Here is a 16757-nt window from a genome sequence, read left to right as displayed (position 1 = left end):
TGCTTTCTGTAGAATAGTACTAGCCCTGTCCTTGAAATTGGATAGCCAAGGTAAAAGTCCTAACTCTGCTACTTAACGACTTAAAGGATTATTGGTTCCAGTCATTTAAAATTCTCTAGCCTCCGTTTCCTCCTTTGACTCATACCTACCGCAAGGCTGCTGTAAGGATTAAAACAATATACGTGGAGACTATACATATATACTTTACAAAATGAAAGATGTACTTGTAGCTAGGCATAATTGATTAGCAATGAACTTCACTTCTATTACTGGTTTGTTTGAGTGTATTCTCCTAATTTATATGAATTTCCTGGTTTGGACCTTTCTTCAGGACTAAAATTGAGATTTTTAGTATACCCTTGTTGTTCTAAGACGGGTACCAACCATTGCTGCTGGGATAAGTCATACTGTTTTCTGATATGTCCAGAGGCTAAAAAGTTTACACTTTTAAGGGTATGTTCCTCTAGGCCCATTTGTCTTGCAACCACCCGATAGTAATAATGATTATTATTGCTATTTTATTACATTAGAACATTGTAATTATCATATTAAATTTTTCCACCGTATAGGTGCGGTTAAATCTCTTTTGACGTACTCCCAGCATCTGTGTGTGCTTTCTGAAGACGTTCTGAATTACTACTGTGAAAGGTGTCAAAATCAAAATGCAGTCATTTGTGTTAGAAAAACCCTGACAGACAGAGCCGGGCAAGTTTACTGACGAGGGTGTACTCATGCTTATATTCCCGATAACAAAAACCATCACAAAGATTGTGCAAAAAACACAACCTTACACAAAGGCCATCACAACCTTTACCAAAAAATATTTCTGCAAGGCTACTTCCCAGCAACTGCCTCAGACCTCAGACTGGCGTCACTCTTGCTATTGATCTCTGTAGCTAAAAATAGTCATCGCAGAACAGTTCTGTAATCCTTCTCATTTTCCCTTTAAAGGCGTCTTCCTTCATTTACTTCCCTGTATGAGAACACAGTTTCCCAGGGCACATGTATTCCCGTTGCACAGCCCTATTCCTGAACAAACATCGCCTTCTCTTGGCCAGCTTCTCCACTGGGTATTCAGGTGGATGCTGCCATTAATACTTCTCCTTTGACAATTTCTTCTCATTACCTCTGATATTTTTACAGACATTTTATTGCCTAACTCAGCTTTATTTTTGATTTAAAATCCAAAATCACATTTTTACTCTACTGCCATCTCTAGCAGTATATTTTCTTCACTTTATACCAGAAAATAAAAGTATGGAAGTTTGAACAGGGCACCTCAACTCAGACTTTGCAGAGTGAGGATCCTGGGACACTTTCTAGAGTTGAGTCTACCCTGTTTGCCTTTGAGCATTTGCTCAAATATAGAACTACGAGTCCCTACCGCCCTTGTATCATTCAAATACACAATTCATGTACACAATGCAATAAAAACAAATATAGATGATCTGGCTCAAATGGTCCTTTCTGCTGAGACTTTTCTGCTTTAATAACTGACTAAAATATGCGTAGGGTTATAGGTTTACATTAGAAATGTTCTTATCTATTTATATCTTATGCCTTCAGGTTGATGTATTTAGGTAAATCATTAACACTTGATCCTACAGCAATCCTCCTTAAACTTTAATGTGCATTTGAATCACTTGGGGATCTTGTTAAAATGTGTATTCTAAGTCAGTAGGTCTGGAGTTGGCAGAGATTCCACATTCTAACAAGCTACCAGCAAAGCTCAATGTTGCTGGTCTAAGGACCACACCTTCAGTAGGAAGTCCCTAGAAAATAACTGTTAGTAATGACTCCTTTTGTTGCAGAACACTCAGAGCTATTTATCTGTACACCTGGAGCATGGCATGGAGCAGTGTTTTAGTTATTTGTGTAATTTATGCCCTTCCTACACTTTTCCTAAAAGGTCAGCTCCAATCAGCCAGCGAGATCAGATTCATATTTATTCGTCACCCTGTTCTCTCACCTTTCTATCAACTCTGTGCCTGATACAGTGAATAGAATATTTGTTTTACACAGGTTTATAACTATGTTGACAAAAAAGTTCCCAAACTTATTTTCTGTTTTAAAAACCAAGATGAACTTCTTTTAAATTTCGGTAACTCCTCCTGAGTAAAGCTGGTAATCAATCTCAGAGGAGTGCCTTCTAATTAAGCCAACCCTAGTCATAAAACATGAAAATACAACCCTGTGCATAGTAAAGAAGCTTCTCACTAACTCTTTTCTTTGTTGAACTGCTCGTGATATCAAACCACCAATTAATAAAACAAAATTAAATAGTCCAAGTTATTGCAAGAAGGGAGAGTCCCTTCTGCACATAATCTAGTGATATCTGATAAGGGGAAGTGAGAAGTAGAATATTTATAAGACTTTGGAGTCTAGGCCTTTCAAGGTGGAAAGTTGATTGGAAGTGGGAAAAATTCATGATATACTACTTCAGGATTAATGCCGTGAGTCTGGATCTCAAAACAAGTCTTGATAGATAAAGTTTGATTAATAAGTTTGTTCGGATGAGCAGACTGCTGCCTTCAGTGAGTCAATCTGTAGAAATTTCCTGAAGAACTAAGAGTGTAGGGGAAACTGAGCTGAGCCCTGATTAGTATAAGACTCACTTCCTGCTTGAGAGACCTGGAGCATCATGAGAATGGCATATGAGCTGTGTATGTGCAGACCAGAAAACTGGCCTCCAAGGGAGAATGTGCATGTGAGGTGTGGCAATACCAGGCCTAATACTTACGGTAAAGATTCTCTAGATTCCAAAGGTCTCTTGATGCTGGAGGCAGAGGTTGTGCTCAAGGTCTGGTTTTGCAAAAGCAAAGGTGGAGACATTCTACCTGACATTCCCCACGTCCTCCCTTATCAGTGCTGGTGTTGGGCAAGCTGCTTTTATCTACTTCTTCCCGTTTTGTGACAATACAGATCACAAGGTTTACTCAGGAGAGCTCGTCCCAGAGTTCCTCAGTCCCCCGACATAGACTTTGTGCCAAGACCCCCTCATCAGGTGACCCCCAAACCTCTTCATAGGACTAAAGTTATTTACTGGTTGTTTTATTCTTCCCAGGGAAAGTTTTCAGGAACAAACAACTAAGTCATTATTAGAGTTGCTATGCTCTTATCTAAGTTATATTGACACAAAAAGTCTCTGTTCACACCCTGTACTGAGCACTTCCCCTGTGCACGATGTTGGTTAAGAATCCCTCTTCTGGCACCATATTGCAATTATTGGACATATGGGTGCTGAAGCCTCAGCTTCCAATAGATTTTTCCCTCATAGAGACCACTCAAATAGGTAAAACTCTTGATAAAGACATCCTGTTTCTCAGAGAAATCAGTACTTGACAAAAGGTTTTACAGGACTCAAAAACATTGTAATTTTTGACTCTGCTGGGACTTGACTTCCTCTGTGAATGAAGTTTTATTTCAATCCTTTAAACATTCAATGTAATAAACATTGTGTAAGCTACCCACAACTAAATGCTGCTCTTAATGATGGGATAAATTTGTACAGAAATATGTCTGATAAAGTCTGGATGTAAAATTTTTTCTGTAGACTCGGAGAGAAAAGAAATTATGAATAGGTTAAATAAGGGAAGATTTTGAGGGAGAGATAAAATTTAAGCTAGGTCTTAAAGAGTAAAAGGAGAAAACTAATGTAAGAATAAAGCCAGGGGTCTGCCCAGTTTAGTTGGTACCATAAAAATTAGATAAGACCTTAAGGTAAGAAGTAGATAAACAAACCAGTTGATAATATTTTGAATTTTCTCTTTTCAGTTTGTGTCTTTGACATTTGCAAAAATGACGTTTGCAAAGCCATGTATAATTTATAGGCATTGGTTTAGAAAGCACTAAGTTATATGACTATCTTTACTAACTACAGAAAATCTGTGAGAATAATGTGTTACTGTGATTCTTAGGAGGAAGACTTGCGGTGTTAATGTCAAAAACTAAAAAGAAAAAAATGATCTTTTCTCTCTCATGTTTTCCAGGTTTACTATGTTTTTTAGCAAATGAAAGACTAATTTCTTTCTACTTTAAATTCCACAAATATGGCATGTATTTAATTGAGCAAAATTATTTCTATAATTTTAAAATTTTGGTAAGATTTACTTTTTCTTTGCATTGTTATTTAGAGGCAAAACAGCACAAATAATTGAAGAGTTAGAAGAATTTTCTAAAGAGGCATATGGTCCAAATTTTTTGTTCTTTTGTTCACAAAATTCCCTATGTATTTAGTGCTCTTGTTAACACTCACAAAGAAAGGGAATCTGACCAATAGTATTTTGTTATTTTTCCTTAAATTTTAATTTAAAATGAGAGAATGAAATTAACAGGCCAGTAGATGACCTGTGAATTTTGAGGAAAAAATGATCAGACTAGTATTTTGTAGGCCAGATGGGTCAGAGAAGCAAGTGAATTTTTAAGTTTTGATCTGTGACTTAAATACCAAAGGCCCTAACCTATAGGTAAAAAAGAAGTTTAGCAATTAACAGCATTTATCATTAAAGAAAGAATACAGTGAATAATGTAAAATACTTATATTGAATAGGAAAGAGACAAGGTAAAATAATAATATAAATTTAAAACACGTAAGAAATTATCCTGGGATGCTGCAACTGTGAAAGAAATATGTTACCAATCTATTTTTTAAAGACTAAAAAATATGTTCGCAGTTACTAAAAGAAACTGAGTAAGGGCTAATTAAAAAGCAAAGACAATTACTGATTAACAGTAAGTTTTCAGTGTGTGTTATGTTTTGAAACCAATAAAGGCTAATAAAAGTGAAGTCCATTCCATTTGTCTCCTTTTCTATTAATTCCTAACATAAGCCGAAAAAGGAATGGTCTTTATCAGGATCATTATTATGATACAGCGAGTATCAGTCAGGAAAGAATCTCTGTGCTCCCTCTCCTGTCCTTCTTGTTTAAAGCAGGGCAATAATTCTAACGCTGGAAGTGATGAAATTTTCACAACTTGCTTCCAATCTTGGATGATTTTAGGACTGTCTTTCCCTACTTCTGTCTGTCCTGCAGACTTGAATCTCAAATGACAGCTGACATCCAGACCATCCTACAGTTGCTGCAGAAACAAACAGCGGTGGTCCCCCCAGCCTATAGTATGGTAACTGCGGGAGCCGAGTATCAGAGACCTGTCCTCCGCCTGATGAGAACTAGTCATCCTGCAGCATCTATCAAGACTGATCGAAGTTTCAGCCCATCCTCAAAAGTGAGTGTAGCTATTGTACGACCAAGGGCATCTCCCAGGGTGTGTTTCCAGAGATCATCTGAAACAGAATCAGCTGGAGTACTTTAGAAAATACATATTTCTGCCTCAATCTGTTTCTACTTAAAATTTCTGGAAATGCACCCTGGAATCTGCATTTTAAACAAGCTCGCCACTGATTCTTATGCTGATTTAAAATTTGAGAACAATGAGCATAGAAGAATGATTTTAAACGCTAGCAATTTTTTCAAAAAAATCCTTTTTATCCAGAATTAATATATTACATTTATATACAGTAGAACTTTGAAAGAATAGTTCTGAATCCAAAAAGTGCTTCAGAAAAAACCCCAAAATCTGTAATTTGCTGCAGTGACAAAGTCTGTGAGAGAAAGGAAGCAGAGAAGCACTCTGGCCAGATTAGAGTTGAGATTCAAATGCTGGCAGGCCAGTGATCTGAACTGTGCCTCACCTGTCATCAGAGGTCTCTAATTTTCTTTTTTTTTAATTTGGATGCTACACATAAGAGAAGGAATTAAAAAGTGTTCTTTATTCTGCCTTCAAACCCCTTTAAGATGACCTTTTAGAATTAGTGAATATGACTAGTCTAGCTTCCTTGGAATTCTGTTTTGGGCAGTAGTCTTAATTACATAAACATTATGACCAAATTGGACATATGAAGGATGATTTAAATAAGGATTTCTAGAATAGTTTTATAAAACTTTTTTAAATGTTTGGAAATTTAATGCAAAACATTTTGGGAAATGAAACTACATTAGTTAACAGTAGAGAATATACTAGAAAAAAATATGATCTTCTGAAATTTAAAAGTAGAAATTAATTTGTCTTTAACTAGTTTTCAATGGCTTGGAAACAGGTGAAAACAAGTAATTTGCTGTGATTTAGATAGCATTATCTGACCAGAAATAGCAGATTATGCTTCCTTTCTTTTTTTCTTTTCTTCTCTCCTTATATCCCTTACTGATCAAGTGATCACATTTCTCTCCCCAGTTTTATATTAAGTTTGAATTAAAACTTACTTGGAAAACTAAATGTAAAATAGTATTTTTAAAATTTGATCTTAAAAATCCAGCTTCAGGATAAAAGTTTTTGGAATGGTTGTTTAGGATTATCTAAACTAATAACTGATCTGCAATATCTGGACTCATCCATGGTTAGTTAATACCACTAATACAGATTAATGGGGAAAGAAAAAACATACAGATTTCATGAGTATAATTTTCAATGACTATTAAGATGAATTATAAAAACCTGTTTTCTTTTCTTTCTGTCAGTGTCCTGAATTTCTAGACCTTGAAAAATCTAAACTTAAATCCAAAGAATCCCTCTCAAGTGGGGTGCATCTGAACACAGCTTCGGAAGACAACTTGACTTCACTTTTAAAACAAGACAGTGATCTCTCTTTAGAGCTTCATCCTCGGCAAAGAAAAACTTCCCTTCATCCAATCAGGCACCCTTCTTTGCCAGATTCATCCCTAAGCCCTGTAGGAGTCTTGGGTCTTCATAGGCATGTTTCTGATCCGGGTCTTCCCGGGAAATAATCATTTTGTACTATTTATTCCACATACAATGTAAGTGCTTTTAATGGCTGTTTTCCTTTTTGTATTTAAATCCTCTCTACTTGACTCAGGGGCTCACAAGGTACCATTATATGCAAAAGTACTGTATATTTTCCTAAATTGAAGCTTGTAAGGTAAAATTAAGCAGTTAGGATGTAAATATATGTTAAGAACTTTTAGTTCCAAATGTTAAAACTGCCAGCATCTCAAGGCACCTTATTTTTTATTTTTATTTTTTAAACCATGTGCATGTTAGGAAACTCCAATTTCTCTTGCATGGAGACTCCTATTTATTGCTTTTACTAAACCATACTTTGTTGTGAAAATGCCTTCCAAGCACATAGAAACCAAGGAATAAAACTGTTCATGGATGTAACTCAGATTCAGATGATCCTCAACTCGTGGAAGTTTAAGAGGAATAAAGGGAACTTAGTCACTTTTGAGAACAGAAATCCTTCTGTATTGAGATGTTTATAGTTAATTACATTCTTTCCTCAACAATGAAAAAAATAAAATACAAAGTTTAAGAACTATAAAAATCCCGACAGTATAGGAAGCCATCTCCAAATATGTGAACATTAATGAAAACAAAATGTCTTTCGAGATAAAACTGTCACTAATTGCATTCATAAACCATCTAAAATATTTCCCACTGACACATTTCCTTGAAGGTTTAAAAAAAAAAAGTTTATCTCATTTTGCTTTTTTTCCTGGGGAGCAAGGCATGGTCTCCTTAAGAACTGATAAAGTTAAACTGATTTCTACAGCTATCTTCTGATTCGTATTTTAGACCAATCCTGATTTGGATTGGTCAAAACAGGGGGCACATAGTTTTTAAAAAATGTGCAATTTCAGTGGGTTTGCAGGGCAAAACTATCTCCATCTTCCATTAAGTATATGTTCTATGGTTTTAATTCCCAGCTGTAGAAAAACATATGCCTACAATGGAAATGCACAACCAGCAGTAACATTTCAGTTTTATTTAGTTATTCAAAGACTTTTGCTAATCAAAGATTAAGTGCAAATCTTTCATGTATCAGTTGGGAGGAAAATATTGACTCCAGGATACAATGGAATGTGTCTTCCAATTAAAATGTCATCAATTCAACTGTTAGGGTTTTGTTTTTTTAAAGAGGGAATTCTTAGAAAATTAGGGTGAAGAAAAATATTACAAGTTAATTTAAGATGCTGATTAGTCAAGTTCTCATTAAAAAGTTATTTTTCATGTACAATTTTAAAATTATGAACTGATCTATTACCTTTTCCTGTCAACAAAAATTTTAAAATTTATTGAAAGCTCCTTAGTCTGTTAGTAATTCTTACATTCACATATTGTTTTAAAGAAACATTTTATCTGTGCACATTATTAAATGGGTTAATTTTTATCCCTTCAGGATAGAAATACAATCTATTGCTTTGCCCTTTATCTCTTAATCTATTAAATCAACTTCAAATGCAAGCAATTTATTTAAATTTAAAAAAACTACTGCACCCCTTACGATGTGATTAAAGTGACCTTAAATTGCTCCCTAAATATTTTTAAACAGTCACATACATTGATAATCTATGTGGAAGGCAATCCGTAAACCTGGTCATATTTTTATTCCTGCTTAATTTTTTAAAAACCAAAACATGAGTGCTCAAGCGCCACTCAATTCAACAAAAGTGTAATAATATTAAAACCAGCTTCCCAAACCATTTAGGGTCATGAAGATATAAATCCAGGAGTTAACTCATGCTTTCACTTCCTTGTTCAACAAACATTTAATGGGTGCCCAGCAGGGGAGAGAGTCCCATAAATGGCTAATTCAAATTCAGAGGACTATTTAGGGATTTTATTTCCATATGGGGACACATTTTTGCAGCTGCAACAAATTTCACAAGGATTGCCAGCCTAAATTCCAGGAACATTCAGAATGAATTCACCAGAGGCTGTTGATTTGTAGGGAGAGAGAATTTGGCAGGTGAGGAATTGAAATCTGATTGTTTTATTAGTGAATGCCTCAGCTGCAACATTTGGTATGACATGCATAAAATTCAGCTTTCCACATAAAGCTTCCAGTTATACTTCTTTTTTTTTTCCATTTATACTTCTTAGCAAAAACTGAGGATGAAGGAATGAAAAGATAGAGAATGGTGCACAAGCATCCAGTTTGTATAAATTCTAGCACAACACAACCTTTTTTCGTTCTTAATTCCTTGACACAAAATAATTGCTTGATATTAAAATCTTAATTCTCAGAGAATTGGACAGGATTAGGAAGGCTCCTTCCTCCAGGGTATTAGCTTTAAAAGAGCCTAAGCAATATAAAGACACAGGCATAAATGTCAGAAGAATCAATGGTTAAACTGACTTATAGGTGACCAAAGCAATTATCCTGATGTATAAAATTCATCCCCGTGCCCTAGCCAAAGATCTAATGCCTGAAAGCACCATCACCCTCCCTACTTGCTACAGCAACAACTGTGAAACCCCTCCATCTAGGAAGCCTGCTGAGGGCCAGGTCTAACTGCTGCAGACAATCGTAACTGCAGCATAGCAAATGCTTTCCTCATAGGAAATCAAAGCACTAGCTTAACACCTTTTGCTCTCCTCATAAAAATGTTATATGGTCCCCTGGCCTAAATAAAATGTCATCTAAAATCTGAAGTTTGTTTGTATTAGATGATCTCCTGCTATTATTAATTGCTGGACAAAGAGCTAAAAAACTTAAGACTTAGAATTTCACCCTGTAGGGGAATCACATCCTTTAATTACTTGAGAAAACCAGAACTAAAAAAAAAATGCTGAAGCAATGTTCTTTCAGGGTTTTTAAATTAATAATCACTCATTGAACCCACAAGGGAAGGCAGAGGGTAGCTCTGGGACAACATAATCTCTTAAGTCCATTATAATATGTTGGTTCTCAGAGCTGAACTTCACCACTCTTTTAGTCAGAAGATAAGGACTAGGCCAGGGAAATCTGGCGTTTGCAGTCAGGTTTAATATGTTGCTTATAAGGTTTTTTTGTGACCACTGATCTTTAGCAATGGTTTCAAAATGCCTAGAAGAACAATGTCCTTATCCAAATCCCATTATTTATATTCTAAGGATAAAATTAATTGACCTATCAGCGTATCTAAAATTATTATTTAACAACAGTATCTTTCCTCTGAATGTTTCTCATTCTTTTAAAGGAACTCAGTAAATCAGTCCTTGCAAATGAATTGCAACATCGACTAAGTTGTAACTTAATAGTGGAGTCTTTAAATTGCTTGTCCATGGTTAAAACCCAAAGTAGATCTATTTACAAATAGATTTTTCATTACAAACCAACATTTTTATAAATTACCAAAAAATCAAATGTTATTAGGTTTCTAATCATATTTTTATAGTAAAACAAATGTGTGTATCCTGAGTTCAAATATGCATTTGGAAGACTGCATGATGTAGGAAAGAGGTCCTAGTGCTCAAACTAAGAGTACTAGCATCACCTGGGAACTGGTAAGAAATGCCTACTTTGGGGCCCCACCCAATCTACTAAATCAGAAACTTTGGGGGTGAGACCAATAAGCCCTTCTTGATTCTTATGCGCACTAAAAATTTGAGAATCACCATAGAAAAGCAAGCTTATGTTTTACAATCAGGACTTGCCCTAACACAAGAAAGAGTTCTTTCCTTCACGGCTTTGAGACCCCAAGCAAGATAATGAACTCCCTGAGTCTTTTCCCTGAATCTGTAAAAATGAGAATGTTTTCTGACTCACAGATGCGTGAGGAGGAAATGATATAAAATATAGTAAAGTGCCTGGTATATAGTAGGTACTCAAAAATGCTAGATTCTTTGTTTCTCATTCAGGAACAGAGTATTAAAAACAATCAGGAAAACAGGATTTCCCACAATTTAGCTATTGCACAATGTGCCGTGTCTCCAACTAAATATGTGTTATCAAGACTGAATTTTTTGATTCAGCAAAAGCTAAGTGTAGCTGTGTTTTATCTTAGTTGTATTTTGCACTATTTGGTTTATAGCTTTAAAGTAATACTATTCACAGTGATAAAAGTGAGAGTATAAATCACTTTATACAAACGTATCTATTCTGAATTGATGTTAAATACCAAGTACACAAAGGTAACCTGTGGAATTCAGTACTACTAGAATGTATTCACTAATGGCTGGCTCACTGTGGAAGACCCTCTTTAGATCTGTGATATATGTGTGTGTATTGTCCCCAGATGGATATTTGAAAAGTACATTTACAAAATACAATTTTGAAAGTAAGTTCACCTTCTATATTTACAGAAAATAGGATTTTACAGGTGTAAAGATTCAATGAAGACTCCCAGACCACTCCTTTATCGCACAGAGACATTATACAGGTCTAAGTGCTTGTGTGCAATGGTGGAAATGACGAGGCACTCAATGTGGTAAACCTGAATTCAAATCCTACCTTCTCCATTTTCTCAGTAAGCCCCAGTATCCAAAATCATAAAAACGGAAGTAACATCTGACATAACATAAAGGGTTGTGTTGAGGATCCTCTGAAAGATACATGTAGAATTGCTTTGTAGACCATAAAGCACAATGAATCTGTAAGATCATTGTGTGATTATGCACTATCACAGATAGAAGTGTTATGGTGGTTAGCACAGTTGTACCGTTGTTTTGTCCAACCCTCACCACTTTGACAATCTGTTAACAAAAACCTATAGTGTTTTTCACATACGTCCCAAAGATCTAGTTCTCAGAACAGGAGTATGCCACTGTTAAACAGGAAGCTTCCCTGCTACAGCATCCTAATATTAGTCAAATGTTGCCTTTGTTCAACATCCATAAAATTATACATTTACATTACAGTTGTTTTCTAAGTATGCAATAGCTCCTCCCTCACTCTCACTCAAGTATTCTCACTCAAAGCTATTTTCTTGTGGTTCCACTTAACTTAAAATGAAGTGATGTTAAACTTTTACAAACTAAAAGGTCATGTCTTAAGTGCAAAGTATTAGGTATTGTGAATGTTCAGTGCCCAAACTTAGAAAAATTAATTCATCATATGCTCTTGTGGTACAAATACACTTTGCTTTAATATCAAATACAAAAAATTCACAGGAAGACTTGAATTATTAATAATTAAAAACATAAAAAGAAATTACAAGGCTTATTTATATAAACTATTAAGTGAAAGTTGAGAGGCATGACTAACAAGTTATTTAAAATAGAATAAAACATCTATAGAAATGCAAAGTTAAGAACAAAGAACCATACGATCAATTGACCAATTTCTATTGTCCTGTCAATTATAATCAAGGTTTTAAATGAGAACAGCAAGTTTAATTAGCATACAAATGCTCCCAAGAAAATATTATTTTGACAAGTGGCAATGTTATCATTTGAAAAGCTAATGTCAAAAATAAGATGAACCCCTAATTGTAGTCATGACATCTGTAAATTCAATTAGTTAATTTGTATAAGATGTGAAATAATTTAGTACACCTGTGGTTCCAAAGCACTATGTTTAACCTATATTCTTTGTACTTCCTCTTGTACATTTTTATGTTGTTTTATATTGAAAATAATCACAAATGTTAGCGTTTCGATGTTATTATTTTTGTATTGATGTGTTAAATCTGAGTATGTAAGAAAATTCGACACCATTTTTATCATCCTTATTTAGGAGTAAAATTCAAGGATTAGTAATCCTTTAATTAACTCTCCTATGTAGACTCCTCAAATGCCACTATAATTGTAATAGCAGTGAAATGGTATGATACCCTTCCTCTGAATGTTAAAGATATAAGACAAAAATATTGAGGAAGAAGAATCCCTAGTTTTTATCTCCTATGGATTTAGGCACCTATGGATTTCAGTTGAAGGGGCATTACCTCTTTTTAGCTGACATTTGCATTCTACAATTTTGATGGGAAATTGTATCAGAATGTTTGCCAGTTAAAGTTTAATATATTTCAAAAAAAAAAAAGAACATGTGTAATCACTTGAAAATGTCAGTCATCTGATACATAGCAGCTCACTCACATCTGGCTAAGTAGTACCTTGGAATGCTTTAAACAAAATGAAACAATCTACCAAAACACATACTACTTCCTAGTCTTTATGCACATAATGTAGCATGAAATCATGATGCTTTTGAAATATTCTGTGTAGAAATATTTATTTTTTAGCAAATATTTTCTTCAAAGATTGGTATGTGGTATTGACAGTGTAATCTACTTGCACAACTAGTTTTGCAATAACCTACCGATAACTGTAAATAAAAAAAAATGTAAATTTCATGTAAAAATGGTTGCAAACTTTTGGTAGCTCAAAGAAATGTACAAGTTGTATTGAAAATATAGTATATATACATAATTTAAGAATGAAGCATATAATTTCTGATCTATTTATACATGAAAAATTCAAGAATTTATAAAAAATTATTTTGGGGAAAAAGAAAGTAAATCTCATTAGCTAGCTAGGATACTTTTACTAGAGAAGCCTACTATTTCCAACGTTTTACTAGGTACAGTACTAGGTATGGTATGGTGGTGCTGATGTATTTCATGAAATCACATAATTGTAACAGTGCTACGTTTTTACTGAGTTCTATCAGGATAGTAGTAAGCTGGACTGAGTGGTAAAAAGCATTAAATTAAAGAAACATAAAAACAGTTGACTTATTGCCTGTCAAGACCACAACAGTTATTGACTAATACCTGTACTGCTTACTTAAAATTTCTGATGGCTAAACAGGCTTCAACTTACGTGCAAAATAACTGTTTATAAAACATGCTTAATTCCTTTTATTAACTTAGAAGGAAAATATCCATATACTACTTTCTTTTGCCTAAGTTTCTCACTTTCTTAATTTTCCCCCAGTTGCTTCTCTACCATTTGAAGGGGGAAAAAAAAAAAAAAAATCAAACAATTTTCAAAGAAAACTTTTAAATAAAATTTGTTGATGGTAATGTGGCATATACTAAACCAAGGACTGTTTATAGTCTGTTTAGGAACTTATACTTCCCATCCTTCACTTCTAAGATTTAAAAAAGCAAGAGAACATTTCCCGATGTTATAAATGAAAAATTGTATTGGTGTCAGTGAAGCCAATTAGAAAATTAGAGTAAGTATGAAAACCCTAAGTATTTTTAAATTTGCCACTAGATAAATGATCTCGTTATAAGGTAAATCTAAGGGTACTATATTTAGATATCTATGAGAAATTAAATATGTATCTAAAAGTTCAGCAAATCCTAAAATTATTTAAAAATGGCCTATAACTTTCAAAAACACATGAATCTTTAATTGGTATGTTTCTGAAACATACTAGCACTGTTCAGGTTATCCTTTGAAATTTCAGTAATCAAAGCAAAATAAAATGTGAATAATATAGTCAACTAAAATGCAAATGACTGTATGCATGTATCCATACACATTTATGTTTTAAAGATTGAGATCCCCCATAATGTATCAGAATTAAGAACTAATCATTCCTGGCATATGTCTTTGGACACAGCTATAAAGCGATTCTCACTCACTGTAGGCTTTCCCAATTGCCAATATCTCTGATGTTAGGAAAGGGGGTATACCTGAAAAAACAACTAAAACACAGGCAAAAACCCTACTCATCCTCTAAAGGTATGGCACATAACAGTGATACAGAAGTGTTGCCAATGTCTAGCTACTATATATTCAGATGCAGAGCAGCACACCTGAGTCTTGAATACTTGCGAAATAGCACACAGGCTGCGTATTACGTGGATAAAAGAAATGTTAAGTATTTAAGACTCTTTATTATGTCTAAAAATATGTATTTTAAAAAACAATTGGAGGAAATGATAAAAAGCACAGATTACCCAGCATTCAAATGAGCTCGTAGTCAGAAAGAAATTTTTGATAAGTTTCCCAATGTTTTTCTGGAACTAGTATTATGGTCAGTACTCTACATTACAGGAAGGGTTTAATGTATGGATTTATGTGACATTATGACCTTATTCTAGACTACAGCTCTCCCAAGCAGTATTCACTTAAATTATGACGACACTGGTCACTATAATAACAAAAGTTTTAGGTATTTACATCTAATACTATATGTAAACTCTAGACATACTCTTCAATGATACTTTAGCATTATGTATTTATTTGAAAGTGTTTAATTCATGATGTAAATGATGGAATTAAGGCAAAAATCAGGGTCTTTAATACAGTATGAAAGTTATTTTATAAAACAACAATGGTAGCATTTTAGAGTTTAAAAGAAAAAATATGCTAACCTGAAAGAAGTCTTGGATTTTACTCAAGAGATTTAATTTACCAGATATTTATAAATTTATTCCTATGAATTTCCAAGAAAATTTCTATAAAGTCAAGGAAAACATATCATTTATGAGTTTCTCAAACATAAAAGAACAAAGAAAAGCACGTTTCTGACAAATAGCATTTGTTTGTCCAGTTCAGTAATGCCACAGATTACAAATGAACTTGATTTGTATATTTTACTTATTCACAGATTGATTTTTTTGTTATTTTTTATTGCACAGATTTTAACCTACATTAGTAAACCCTATTTTTTCTAGGAAAAATGCATTTTTGGAAAAAAACAAAACAAAACATGAGCTGACTACTTTTTCCTAGATGCATGGTGAAACGGGTCAAATGAACAGTCCTTGAAATTACATGTAAGGTGGACCAAATTAAGATTCCCACGGTATTGATTTCACCTTGACAGAATTTAAAATGTGTAAACTGCCACTCAAAACAGAAGTGCAATACCTGACATTTAATCATATGGCAGTCTTTCACAGTATAGGTGAATTACTGCACTGTTATTTGAACCGAAGCATCTCACAATGTATATGTAACAAATTTTGTATGATACAAAACTTTACAGCAAGCTGTTTGAATGTTTATTAAAAATTCTCAAAATGACATGGAAACATGTTTACTGTGTAAATAAAAGCACTTATACATTACAAGTGTACATCATTCAATAAATTACATTGTAAGGAAACTGAAGAATGAATTAACCAACATAAACTACCACACTATATTCATATTGCAGTCATAGTCATCATAAAACTATTCAATCTTTACAAATGTCTGTTTACATCAATTTTAAAGCATCAAAAAGATAAACTGTGCTTCGGTATAAAAATTCTGGCAAAATATTCTCTATGCCTAATAGGCATAGCCTATTTAACGTAAACTAACAAAGAACTACCTGACAATTAAGTTACTTCAGCAAGGAATGCTAGTTTTGCTAGGAAAAGGGGTTTTGTGGTCAAAAAGTCTGAAGAACACTGGGTCAAATAAAATTAAACATGATTTTATGAACCTTAGTCTTTCACATACTAACACACATTATCAAGCTCACTCTAAGAAGTTGGAAATTTCTAAACATGTTTGGCCATGGAAACTCCCTTCTTGATAGGCCTCCTAAAGGAACATCTTCAAAAAAGAATTGATTTAGAGAAGTGTGAAAAGAACTCTAATACAAAATGTCATCTGACAGTGACATATGAATAATATCATTTGTAATTTTTAAAGTTTTACCTCAACTGTAAGCCTCCAAGTAAGGGAGATTATCATAACTGACCTCAGAGTAGTTCAGTAGCTTGATCACCTGAAATCTGGAGTTAAGATTCCAAGTTGCTGAGTCACATTATCACCATTATTTGACAAGAATGACACAGAGTGTTTGCATTTGCTTTTTCCTACACCACTTCTAATTATTAATAGAATTCTGTTTTTATAAACAGTTCAGTTAGTTTTCTCAAATTATCAAAATGTATATTCATGAAAAAAAATCCAGCCAGAGGACAAAATAGTATTATTTATTCACACATTCTTATAAAACTAGCAAGTGAATTTGACAGGAAGTTATTTAAAATTATCAATGTCAAAATGAATATATATTACTTTCTAATCAGGAATTTTTAAAGTGAAAGCTGATTTAAAATTCTGTAAGTTTATAAAATGTTTTC

The 16757-nt window shown here is 33.8% G+C and overlaps 1 protein-coding gene across 1 annotated transcript in view; it reads left to right on the top strand.

Moving 5' to 3' along the window:
* The window catches only part of KCNH7 (potassium voltage-gated channel subfamily H member 7), a 542346-nt gene extending 535145 nt beyond the window's left edge, over positions 1-7201 (top strand). The window contains exons 15-16 of the mRNA XM_053597374.1: positions 5034-5226; positions 6516-7201. Coding sequence (XP_053453349.1) covers positions 5034-5226; positions 6516-6782 — 460 coding nt within the window. The 3' untranslated portion in view covers positions 6783-7201. The remainder of the gene's footprint in view (positions 1-5033; positions 5227-6515) is intronic.
* Positions 7202-16757: the final 9556 nt, after the last annotated feature.

Source organism: Nycticebus coucang, chromosome 7 (assembly GCF_027406575.1).
Source record: "Nycticebus coucang isolate mNycCou1 chromosome 7, mNycCou1.pri, whole genome shotgun sequence".
Taxonomy (NCBI): Eukaryota; Metazoa; Chordata; class Mammalia; order Primates; family Lorisidae; genus Nycticebus; species Nycticebus coucang.
This window is presented reverse-complemented; position numbering and strand designations above follow the sequence as displayed.